Genomic DNA, 12568 nt, shown 5'->3' on the forward strand with positions numbered 1-12568 from the left:
TAAGCTAGAACACTATCTTCCACGCATGGTATCCTGATCCGATGGCATTTCACACGCATGTTCATTAACGCGATCGTAGTAAACGCAACCACCGGCAACGGACAGTGAAAGGTGTCGCTAGTGACGCGGCAACGGTCAGCATGCAACATCGGCAGCTTCTCTACAAGATCCCCTCCAAGAGGGCATCCTCAAATACTAGAGTCAGTCGTATGCTCCTTCCCTAGCACACCAGTGTTACACTTCAGTTCAGGACTGGAGGAGGGATGGATACGCTCTGCACGGCTTGAAAAGCACTGGCCCAGCATGGACTCGAAGAACACTACCAACACAGGACAGAATAGTCCAATAGTTGGAACAACGTCACAGGGGTGTTGAAATGAAGGAAGAACTTACACCGTTTTTAGATGAGTCATGTTGTTTAATGATCATTTTGATGAGAAGATTGTGACAAAATAGCACATTTATACTGTGTGGCAGGACCCGGGGGTAAAATTGTGGTCTCCGGTTACCAATGCACAGAATTGGGTCTGCATGGTCGGATCCTCCAGATAAAACATGCCGAGTACAAGCTAGGGTTGTAAAAAGGCCAATGTGGCCGACATAGCGCCCACCTACTCCCTCTAATCACCAGTCACATTTAATTGGTTGGCCTTTGATACTGGTAGAGAGCACTATCATGAGTGAATTAAGATCCATGCAAACTAGAGGTATTGGCTGTCTCACCAAACATCGAGGACATTCTCACCAGATGGTCATCAAACTCGGGAAAAAGGATGACATTTCCAGGAACTCCGACCTAATCTGAGCCCAGCCAAAGAATGCCCTCGGGATATGTGGTGCCGATTCTCCAAGGGGTATTGTAAAACACCTTCAACTAAACTTTGAAATGTAATTTGGACTGTTTTAATATTTGGGCCAACCAAAGCGGTTGAGGTTAAGGTTGCCTAACCGCCAGAACGAGACACAGTGCTTCATACATTGTCAACAACCATGGTGTTTTAGGATATTTTCTTTAATGGTCGACACCAAATGGTTTCTCTCCTGAATGAGTGTCTTTATGTTTTACGAGACCTTCTTTACGAGAGAAAGTTTTATCACACTGGTCACATGAAAATGGTTTTTCTCCAGTATGAATACGCTTGTGTTGAGACAAAGCATTCTGCCGCTTGAACGTTTTGTCACACATGTCACAAATAAATGGTCTTTCTCCTGTATGAATTCGTTTATGTCTGGTAAGACCATAATTACATGTAAATGATTTATCACACATGTCACAGGCAAATGGTCTGACCTCAGAATGAATATGCTTATGTTGTGAGAGGTTGCTGGCAGTGACAAATGTTTTATCACACTGGTCACAGGCAAATAGTCTCTCCTCAGAATGAATGAGTTTATGCTGTGCAAGATAACTCGGAGAGATAAACGTTTTATCACACTGTTCACATGGAAATGGTCTTTTTTCTGTATGGACAAGATGTTTATGGCGAGTAACATCACAATGCTGGGTAAATGTTTTATCACACTGATCACAGGAAAATGGTCTTTCGCCTAAATGAATTCGACGTTTATGTCGCGTGACATCACTACCCTGTGTGAATGTTTTATCACACTGGTCACATGTAAAAAGTCTTTCACCTGTGTGAATACGTTCATGTTTAGTAAGAGTCTCTTTACGTGAGAAGGTTTTATCACATGTATCACATTTGAATGGTCTTTCTCCGGTATGAACACGCTCATGTCGAGTCAGATGAAACTTCTCCGTGAATACTTTACAACAAATGCCACATAAGTAAGCGCTGTTCTTTTTGGTTGCCTCCTGCTCCAGAGAAGAACTCGTCAATAACCAATGATCTTCTGTGTGACTGTTTAACTTGATTTTTTCCCCGACGTCAAAAGTTGGATCTGCAAAATACAACAGTGAGAAAATTGATAACTTCCAGAAGAACAACCCTTTAAAAGACGGATAAGTGCTCAGCGGAGCATTTGTAATTAAGTTGGTGAAACCATTCTTAAAGAGGTTCTACAGTATTAACAATGCGGGCTTTGCTTCAGTGTGGATGGTTTGAAAAGTGGGACTTACCAGAATCGTCTTCAGCTGGGTTTGTATTCTGGAACAAGAGAATAATATAGGTAAACAAACTGAGCCTTGGGTGATCCTTTGAAAGATTGAGCATACCATAAACAGTTACTGACAACTTTTATGACGCTGTACTTAAAAAGTGACAAATACATAGAACCTCCCTCAGTAGACACCTCTCTATTAAGGACATCCTCTCTATTAAGGACATCCTCTCTATTAAGGACACTAGTTTTGGTCCCAAATTGGGTGTTTCCATTCAATTTGACCTCTCTAATCAGGACACCTCTCCATTAAGGACAGCACTGTCAGTCCCAAAGGTGTCCTTAATCGAGAGGTTCTACTGTAATTAAACATACAAAACCTCAAACTTACAGTGTCAGCATGGACTTCACCAAAGCCGTATGAGCTCTCATCCATGTCTTCTTCTGGCATTTCTTCTTTCACAATACCATTCTGTACAGTATGAAGCTGGTCCTTGACATCAATACTTAACAGACCACAAGTCCCTGCGGCTGATATAAGACATACTGGAACAGGCAGAGTTTGGTGTCCATGAAGAAACTCATTTTCATATGATTCTGAACCAGGTGGAGGCACATAATCAGAATCAGTTCCAATACTTCCATAGTCATCAGCAGATTCGGATTTTATCTCATCACAAGAAATACCATACTCTGGTTCTGTCTCATCAGTCTCATGAATGTCACACCCTGTAGGAACATATGGCTCTGCAGTTTTGATTCTTGCACTGAATAGACCACCAGAATCCCGTTCTGTTTTAATGTTTGAACTGAACTGAGCACCACAGTCCAGTTCTGTTTGAGTAGTTTGGCTGAACGGATCGCCCGAGTCTGGTTCTGTTTTAACGTATGAATCGATCTGATCATGCGAGTCCAGCTCCATTCTAAAATTTGAACTTTAACTGATCACCAATGAGCAGCTCTGTTTGATTGTTTAAACTGAAGTGATCACGAGCATCCAGGTCAATAGCTGAATCTGGTTCTGTTCTGTTAGCAGCATTTGAAGATTTGAAGCCATCAGCGAACTTCCTGCAGCCCAGGATACATTTTGTTCCGACTTACATTCAAGTCACAACCTCTTCCGCCTATTGCTCTTGAATCATCTTACAAGATTGCAAAGCACTGCAAAATAAGTTGAGCATAATTAGTGATGAGGGATTCTCCGGTAACAGATTTACAATCGGGCCACTTTTAGGCATAGTGGATTATGGATAGGCCCCTAGGCCTAGGCCTATGTCTAAATAGAAAACCCTAGCAAGACACTTTAACAAGTTAACGTACTTTGCTGGCTGTTACTGTTAGTTGCCGGATTAAGTGATTGGTCAGTTAGGCGCAAACTGTACCATTGGCATATCCGGGATGTAAACAATGCAGCAGTGCAGTTTTTATGCATGCCAATTCGTTGAAATCTGGTATCCTTTTTCGGTTACCGATCGAAGACAGCATTTCGCACTATCAATAAAAACGACTACCACAACGAATGTTTTGTGTAGCAAAATATAATGTAATGGAATTATATCTTGTGTACTGAATAATTTAGAACAAATATAATTTTTAAGTAATGGTTCTAAGATAAATGATACCAAATTTTCAGGATTTTGAATTATACGGAGTAAAAAGAAGTTTATATTCATTCACTTTTGTATCGCGATCAATTTTCACCTTAAAATGGCGGCGATAATTTATTTTATTTTTGCTGCTTTTTCCAATCGTTTTCCCCCACATTTTATGCATGTTGAATTGAGGTAAACTCCCTAATTCTATATGAATTCTTTTAGTTTAAAGTCTGCTATCGTCTGCTGTCTGCTATTCACCCAAATAAACGGCGAATTCCTGTTTCTTTTCGTTCTCTTTTTGAAACTGGGGTCTCAGACACCGAGACAGGAGTCTGGACTTTTGTTAATGTAGTCGCGTATTGTATTTCATATTTTGTACTATACTTCATTTTACAAACATTGTTATACCTGACAACTCGTCTCCAGGTAACAGTAATTTTCGGTTACACAAAACATTTTAAATCAATAAAGTGAATAAACAACGATCTTACCCACTCAGCCACTGGCTTGGCACTGGTTGCAATGTTGCGGGTTTGGTGAACACTAACGTATAAGGGCAGTTTCCATTCCTGAGTACAGTAAGTGTGATCACTTGATGGGGAAGATTTTTAAATCGGCCCAAAAAATCCAATCTCTGATAACTGATAAAGGTATCTTTTTTGCTAGTTGTACTTAAACGAACATGAAAGATGTCTGAAGAATGTAAGATTGATATCAAGTCAGAGTATTTGGATCCTGGCATTCACGAGGAGAGTGAAGATGGCTTCAGTTAATCTGATGGTGGTATCAAGACAGAATCCGATGAGATGGCAAGTGGTCACCGTGATTCATCTGATGACATTGATTCGAGTGATCAGCCTTGTCAGCTCAGTTCAAACATTGAAACGGAGGTGGAGTTTGGTGATCCATTAAATTCAAACATTAGAACAGAGCTTGACACTACTGGTAATCAATCAAGTTCAAACACTGAACAAGAGCCATGTGATCCATCTGATATGTCTGAAACTAGTGAGAGTGACGGTGCTGAGCAGGCCAAAGTGAATGATCCAGAATATGATCTTCCTGCTAATGCCAAGGACAAAGTGAAATTAGAACCCGATGATGATGAATCGGAGCCAATTCAACCAGGTTCTGAACTAGGTGATTGGGATGGCGCCACTAATGTGTTGCTACCTACACCAAGGCCCGTTCCAGTGCGTCTTTTGCCAGCAGCTGGGAGTCCTGGTCTATTGAGAATTGATGTCGAGGACTCGCTCCACCCTGTGCCGAGGAGATTAGTGAAAGAGGAACCGAAAGAAGAAGGCATGGAAATGGATGAGAGCTCATACGGTTTTGATTCAGAAACAGATATAGATACTGTAAGTTTGATCTGAATGTTCTGAGTTTCTGATTTTCAGAAGCTCTGATGTCTGCTGGGAATAAATGTATAAATATAAATGCAGTAGCTCATCAAAAAATCATTTGTAGGCATCAATTTATACGTTACTGAATATCATGTCATTTTTGCGATGCTAAGATTGGAAAATTTCAATTGGCCCTATACTGCCGAAAGTGGCTACATTACATTTCAGTTTTTTGTATGGGCGTAGCAACATGTCGGGAGGGGGGGGCTTTGTGTTTTTAACCATGATAGGGCGATTTTAAAAAATTGCCTTTTCTGTTTTTCAGCAGGATGTGGAAGCAGCTGAAGACAATACTGGTAAGTAGCACTTTATGGCTAAATCTGTCACTTGGCTATGACAATTTTGATGGTCGGGAGAGATTACTTTCCCGCACGCGGTGTTAGTTCCTACCAATACTCACACCCACACTCTGGTTTTGTGAATGTGGATGGGTGTATTGTCAATTACAATTTGGATGCTCTCGATGTGCATCAAAAGAGAGAGCTGTCAATTTTGGATGGCCTACATGTGTTGTCAATGATATGATATGGATTGTGACGTTTTGCCCAGGTGGCCTGTTGTACTGATATCGGAGCCAAGCACTGTGTCGACATGTTTAAGCTGGTTGCCGATCACCTCTTACACACAGGCCTATTGCAGGTAAAAAGGCATTTTGTACTGGTGCCCCTCAACTGGCTTAACACGTGACACAGTCTATCTGTTGTTCTGAAAATTATTAGTTCTCTTCTTGTATTTTGCAGTTGCATCTTTCAACCCTGACTGTGCTAAAATCAAGTCTGAAAATCACAAGAAGGAGGGAGATTTGTTGTTGAAAAATTCACTGGATAACAGGACTGCCACAAAGAAGGAAAAGGCTAACACGTGTGGCATCTGTCATAAACTTTTCACCACAAGACATCTTCTAATTCGACATGAGCGTATTCATACTGGCGTAAAACCATACCGCTGTGACAAGTGTGATAAAGCATTCACGGATCGCAGTAATCTCGTTCATCATCAACATATTCATACCGGAAAAAGACCTTTTGCCTGTGACCAGTGCGACAAAACATTTACATTCAATTATCTACTTGGCAGGCATAAACGTATTCATACAGGAGAAAGAACATTTTCCTGTGATCAGTGTCATACGGCATTTACATTCGATGATCTGATTGCCTTGCACAAAGGTACGTGTATGCATACTGGAGAAAAACCATTTACCTGTGACAAGTGTAGTAGAACATTCACCTCTCACAGCAATCTTGCGTCACATGAATGCACTCATTCAGTGCAAAGGCCATTCGTCTGTGGCATATGCGATAAAAAATTTACAAGTAAAAGCGATCTTACAACACATGGTCAGATTCATACCGGCGAAAGACAATTTGACCAGTTTGATGGAACATTTGTATCTGATAGCCAACTTAACAAACATGAACAGATTGCTACAGGACAAAGATCATTTGCCTGTGAGCAATGCGATAAAAAATTTCTCACTGCAAGCATTCTTGCGCAACATATAGTTATTCACTCCGATGTCAGTGATGGAAGATCTTTTGCTTGTGACCAGTGTAATAAAACTTTTACAGGTAATAAAGATCTTACCAGGCATAAGCTGATCCATTCAGGAGAAAGACCATACACCTGTGACCAGTGCGATAAAACGTGTAACACGCTGAGCAATCTTGCGCAACATAAAATCATCCATACTGGAGAAAGGCCATTTGCTTGTGACCGGTGTGATAAGACGTTTGCACGCATTAGTGGTCTTACCACTCACAAAAGAATTCACTCGGGAGAAAGGCCGTATAAATGCGACCGCTGCTGGTCGGCGTTTAGGTCCGGAGGTGATCTTTTACGTCACATACGCACCCATACAGGAGAAAAACCATATCAGTGTCACCAGTGTGGTAAAACATTTATCTCTGCGAGTGATCTTGGAAAACATCGACGTATTCACACAGGAGAAAGACCATGGGCCTGTGACCAGTGTGGTAAAAGATTTTTGCGCAATAGGGATCTTGTCAAGCATAGACGCATTCACACAGGGGAACGACCCTTTGCTTGTGACCTGTGTGATAAAACATTCACAACCCGGGGCAATCTGGTGTCACATAAACTAATACATTCGGGAGAGAGGCCATTTGCTTGTGACGTGTGTGGCAAAAGATTTGCTCGCAGTGGTGACCTTACCAGCCACAAGCAGATTCATTCTGGAGAAAAAAAATTCAAATGTGACCAGTGCTGGTCGGCATTTAATACTAGAAGTAGTCTCTCACGGCATGTACGTATTCATACAGTAGCAATACCATTCGGCTCTAATTCAGTTGAAAAAAAAATTCCCTGTGACCAGTGTGATAAAATGTTTGCACACAATTGTGTCCTCACTAGCCACAAGCGTATTCATACAGGAGAAAGACCTTTTGCGTGCAACCAGTGTGATAAAACATTCACACAGCGTGGTAACCTTTTTCAGCATCAGCGTATTCATACGGGAGAAAGACCATTTGCATGTTGCCAGTGCGATAAAACCTTTACGTGCAATAGAGATCTTACCAGACATAAACAGACTCATACAGGATACAGACCATTTGCCTGTGACCAGTGCAATAAATGTTTTGTACACAATAGTGATCTTACTAGCCACAAGCGTATTCATACGGGTGAAAGACCATTTAAATGCGACCTGTGCTGTTCAGCATTTATTACCAGAAGTGATCTGTTACGGCATGTACGTATTCATACTGGAGAGAAACCATATCAGTGTGACCAGTGTCAGAAAGCATTCACTACTAAAAGCAATCTCGCATCACATAAACGAATCCATTCTGGAGAAAGATCATGACTGTATTGTAATAAATCTCGTCATTTGTGGAAAAACAACATACTGTGTGAATGCTGTTGAGCAAGTTGAGTCACAACTGTAGCACATCGAGACCACTTACATATAACATAGGCCTTTTTACAGATGCCTCTCAACGGCCTTCATTCATTGACACAGTTGGTTTAACCACTGGTACGCTGGTTCAACCACTGGTACGTTGGTTCAACCACTGGTGCGTTGGTTCAACCACTGGTGCATTGGTTCAACCACTGGTGCGTTGGTTCAACCACTGGTGCGTTGGTTCAACCACTGGTGCGTTGGTTCAACCACTGGTGCGTTGGTTCAACCACTGGTGCGTTGGTTCAACCACTGGTGCGTTGGTTCAACCACATTTGTTCAACATGTTAAAAATGTGACTGCAGAATAAAGTAATTATATTCAAAAGGGCATTATGAGTTGTTGTGATTACTTGAAATAAGAAAGCTTGCCTGCGCCATCCCCTGATCATAAACTTATGATTATGGGAAGTTTGTGAATTACTGGTGTGAATTCAATATCTAACATGGAAAGAACATGGGCCCCTCGGTGGGCTTCTTTGTTAGCAGGTGCAAAGTAGACTCCTGTGCAGTCCATTTCGTAATCCTGGTCATCTTAAGGCAACAGGACAAGGCAGGCCGTGAGTGATTTGTCAAAACCCTGGACATAAGTCGGTTCTGGGAAAAAATCTGGTATTTTTAAATATGCATATACATGTAGATCCCAATGGGCAACCTCTTGAATAAAAGATTGAACATTCGAGTCCCGTGGGTAGCTCGTTCTGACGCAGTTGGTTAGCCGACTGCTAAAATATAATATGTCACTTACAAACTTCCTTTCTCGTAATGGCCAGGCATTTTAGACCAGATGAAATCGGAGTGTCCCATAAGCCAGATTTGGCTCTTCATTATGGGCGACGCTATAATGAAGTAAAGATACGTTGACCTGCTTAGACCAGACTCCAGCTCATGAGCTCCAGACCTGCTCCCCGATGAGACACCCTGACCTCAAAGCTCTGGGGCTCTATGGTGGAACTGTACTGGGACAACCGACTTGGTTACCGAAACGGACTGATAGTCTTGCGTGCGTCTCCAACTTGAAGAACATTACAGTACTAGCATCATCAGTAAAGCTGAAATAATATTTCTCAGTCAATATTACTATGACTATAGACCTGATAGACTACTATGACCTGCAGTGATAGCATTGTCTTGGTACAAGTGTCTCTCGGCTCAAGATCTTTTAAAAGGACAGATCGAAACATAAAGTATGGATGAAATCATGGCTTGTCGAATGAATTGAATATGTTGAAAACCAGGACTAAACAATTATGTGGCAGTTTAAACCCATCCAAATCTATGGACATGAAAGTCATAAACAATGTTCCGCAGTGAACATAAGAAAACTCATATAATAAGGAAAATCGGGTGTTATTCAATATAATATACAGAAATGGTAGAGGAGTTCAAAGACTTGTCGTCCGATCTGAATGGTTACTGAAGTCGTTCAAGGCATCGGTAACAATGCGAATGATGGGACATCAGAGACAATTGGCACAACCTTGGAACACTCAAGACCAACTTTGACCCCATCAACATGGCATGCCGATATAACATATTCCTATTCTTGTCACAAGGTACTGGGAAGGAGAAGACTAAGAACACTAATGTATGGATAGTAATCAAACCAAGACCACACTTGCCTGTCCCATAACTTGGACAATCCCTTCACTAGTGAGGAGACTAAAAAGACAAAGGATTGCATGGAAACCAGACCAAGATCACACTTGCCTGTCCCCATAACTTGGTCAATTCCTTCACTGGTCAGTAGGTATGGATGGTAACTACCAAGATCACGCTTGCCTGTCCCCATAACTTGGGCAATCCCTTCACTGGTCAGTAGGTATGGATGGTAACTACCAAGATCACACTTGCCTGTCCCCATAACTTGGGCAATCCCTTCACTGGTCAGTAGGTATGGATGGTAACTACCAAGATCACACTTGCCTGTCCCCATAACTTGGGCAATCCCTTCACTGGTCAGTAGGTATGGATGGTAACTACCAAAGTCACGCTTGACTAGCTGTCCCCATAACTTGGGCAATCCCTTCACTGGTCAGTAGGTATGAATGGTAACTACCAAGATCACGCTTGCCTGTCCCCATAACTTGGGCAATCCCTTCATTGATCAGTAGGTATGGATGGTACCTACCAAGATCACGCTTGCCTGTCCCCATAACTTGGGCAATCCCTTCACTGGTCAGTAGGTATGGATGGTAACTACCAAGATGACACTTGCCTGTCCCCATAACTTGGGCAATCCCTTCACTGGTCAGTAGGTATGGATGGTAACTACCAAGATCACACTTGCCTTTCCCCACAACTTGGGCAATCCCTTCACTGGTCAGTAGGTATGGATGGTAACTACCAAGATCACGCTTGCCTGTCCTCACAACTTGGGCAATCCCTTCACTGGTCAGTAGGTATGGATGGTAACTACCAAGATCACACTTGCCTGTCCCAATAACTTGGGCAATCCCTTCACTGGTCAGTAGGTATGGATGGTAACTACCAAGATCACGCTTGCCTGTCCCCACAACTTGGGCAATCCCTTCACTGGTCATTAGGTATGGATGGTAACTACCAAGACCACACTTGCCTGTCCCCATAACTTGGGCAATCCCTTCACTGGTCAGTAGGTATGGATGGTAACTACCAAGATCACACTTGCCTGTCCCCATAACTTGGGCAATCCCTTCACTGGTCAGTAGGTATGGATGGTAACTACCAAGATCACGCTTGCCTGTCCCCACAACTTGGGCAATCCCTTCACTGGTCATTAGGTATGGATGGTAACTACCAAGATCACACTTGCCTGTCCCCATAACTTGGGCAATCCCTTCACTGGTCATTAGGTATGGATGGTAACTACCAAGATCACGCTTGCCTGTCCCCACAACTTGGCCAATCCCTTCACTGGTCATTAGGTATGGATGGTAACTACCAAGACCACACTTGCCTGTCCCCATAACTTGGGCAATCCCTTCATTGGTCAGTAGGTATGGATGGTACCTACCAAGATCACACTTGCCTGTCCCCATAACTTGGGCAATCCCTTCACTGGTCATTAGGTATGGATGGTAACTACCAAGATCACGCTTGCCTGTCCCCACAACTTGGGCAATCCCTTCACTGGTCATTAGGTATGGATGGTAACTACCAAGATCACACTTGCCTGTCCCCATAACTTGGGCAATCCCTTCACTGGTCAGTAGGTATGGATGGTAACTACCAAGATCACGCTTGCAATTGCCTGTCCCCATAACTTGGGTAATCCCTTCACTGGTCAGTAGGTATGGATGGTAACTACCAAAGTCACGCTTGACTAGCTGTCCCCATAACTTGGGCAATCCCTTCACTGGTCAGTAGGTATGAATGGTAACTACCAAGATCACGCTTGCCTGTCCCCATAACTTGGGCAATCCCTTCATTGATCAGTAGGTATGGATGGTACCTACCAAGATCACGCTTGCCTGTCCCCATAACTTGGCCAATCCCTTCACTGGTCAGTAGGTATGGATGGTAACTACCAAGATCACACTTGCCTTTCCCCACAACTTGGGCAATCCCTTCACTGGTCAGTAGGTATGGATGGTAACTACCAAGATCACGCTTGCCTGTCCTCACAACTTGGGCAATCCCTTCACTGGTTAGTAGGTATGGATGGTAACTACCAAGATCACACTTGCCTGTCCAAATAACTTGGGCAATCCCTTCACTGGTCAGTAGGTATGGATGGTAACTACCAAGATCACGCTTGCCTGTCCCCGCAACTTGGGCAATCCCTTCACTGGTCATTAGGTATGGATGGTAACTACCAAGATCACGCTTGCCCTGTCCCCACAACTTGGGCAATCCCTTCACTGGTCATTAGGTATGGATGGTAACTACCAAGACCACACTTGCCTGTCCCCATAACTTGGGCAATCCCTTCACTGGTCAGTAGGTATGGATGGTAACTACCAAGATCACACTTGCCTGTCCCAATAACTTGGGCAATCCCTTCACTGGTCAGTAGGTATGGATGGTAACTACCAAGATCACGCTTGCCTGTCCTCACAACTTGGGCAATCCCTTCACTGGTTAGTAGGTATGGATGGTAACTACCAAGATCACACTTGCCTGTCCAAATAACTTGGGCAATCCCTTCACTGGTCAGTAGGTATGGATGGTAACTACCAAGATCACACTTGCCTGTCCCCATAACTTGGGCAATCCCTTCACTGGTCAGATGGATGGTAACTACCAAGATCACGCTTGCCTGTCCCCACAACTTGGGCAATCCCTTCACTGGTCATTAGGTATGGATGGTAACTACCAAGATCACACTTGCCTGTCCCCATAACTTGGGCAATCCCTTCACTGGTCAGATGGATGGTAACTACCAAGATCACGCTTGCCTGTCCCCACAACTTGGGCAATCCCTTCACTGGTCATTAGGTATGGATGGTAACTACCAAGATCACACTTGCCTGTCCCCATAACTTGGGCAATCCCTTCACTGGTCATTAGGTATGGATGGTAACTACCAAGATCACGCTTGCCCTGTCCCCACAACTTGGCCAATCCCTTCACTGGTCATTAGGTATGGATGGTAACTACCAAGAC

The 12568-nt window shown here is 43.2% G+C and overlaps 2 protein-coding genes across 5 annotated transcripts; one reads left to right on the forward strand and one right to left on the reverse strand.

Moving 5' to 3' along the window:
- Positions 1–471: 471 nt before the first annotated feature.
- On the reverse strand, positions 472–3547 carry LOC135484938 (zinc finger protein 883-like). Of its 2 annotated transcripts, XM_064766646.1 has the most exons (4): positions 3382–3547; positions 2453–3222; positions 2081–2108; positions 472–1902 (listed from the first exon to the last, which is right to left on the reverse strand). In XM_064766646.1, exons 2-4 carry the CDS (start codon positions 2981–2983, stop codon positions 1013–1015), a joined length of 1449 nt encoding a protein of 482 aa, XP_064622716.1. In that variant the 5' UTR covers positions 2984–3222; positions 3382–3547; the 3' UTR covers positions 472–1012. The 2 variants fall into 2 exon arrangements, with proteins under 2 accessions (XP_064622716.1, XP_064622717.1); XM_064766647.1 differs by lacking the exon at positions 3382–3547 and having other exon boundaries at positions 2453–3241.
- A 237-nt stretch (positions 3548–3784) lies between these two features.
- LOC135484717 (zinc finger protein 271-like) lies at positions 3785–8307 on the forward strand. 3 transcript variants are annotated; one of them, XM_064766366.1, is made up of 4 exons: positions 3785–3845; positions 4323–5014; positions 5325–5355; positions 5800–8307. In XM_064766366.1, exons 2-4 carry the CDS (start codon positions 4463–4465, stop codon positions 7884–7886), a joined length of 2670 nt encoding a protein of 889 aa, XP_064622436.1. In that variant the 5' UTR covers positions 3785–3845; positions 4323–4462; the 3' UTR covers positions 7887–8307. The 3 variants fall into 3 exon arrangements, with proteins under 3 accessions (XP_064622436.1, XP_064622435.1, XP_064622437.1); XM_064766365.1 differs by lacking the exon at positions 3785–3845 and having other exon boundaries at positions 4318–5014; XM_064766367.1 differs by lacking the exon at positions 3785–3845 and having other exon boundaries at positions 4318–5014; positions 5328–5355.
- Positions 8308–12568: the final 4261 nt, after the last annotated feature.

Source organism: Lineus longissimus, chromosome 3 (genome assembly GCF_910592395.1).
Source record: "Lineus longissimus chromosome 3, tnLinLong1.2, whole genome shotgun sequence".
Classification (NCBI taxonomy): domain Eukaryota; kingdom Metazoa; phylum Nemertea; class Pilidiophora; order Heteronemertea; family Lineidae; genus Lineus; species Lineus longissimus.

Bases quoted from the DNA above. Each gene is read 5' to 3' on its own strand.
- LOC135484938 (XM_064766646.1), bottom strand. From the start codon at position 2,983: ATGGAGCTGGACTCGCATGATCAGATCGATTCATACGTTAAAACAGAA. The intron at 2,109-2,452 runs GTAAGTTTGAGG...CTCTTGTTCCAG, and splicing joins GTGAAGTCCATGCTGACACT to AATACAAACCCAGCTGAAGA. The intron at 1,903-2,080 runs GTAAGTCCCACT...TGTATTTTGCAG, and splicing joins CCCAGCTGAAGACGATTCTG to ATCCAACTTTTGACGTCGGG.
- LOC135484717 (XM_064766366.1), top strand. From the start codon at position 4,463: ATGGCAAGTGGTCACCGTGATTCATCTGATGACATTGATTCGAGTGAT. The intron at 5,015-5,324 runs GTAAGTTTGATC...TCTGTTTTTCAG, and splicing joins CAGAAACAGATATAGATACT to CAGGATGTGGAAGCAGCTGA. The intron at 5,356-5,799 runs GTAAGTAGCACT...TGTATTTTGCAG, and splicing joins AGCAGCTGAAGACAATACTG to TTGCATCTTTCAACCCTGAC.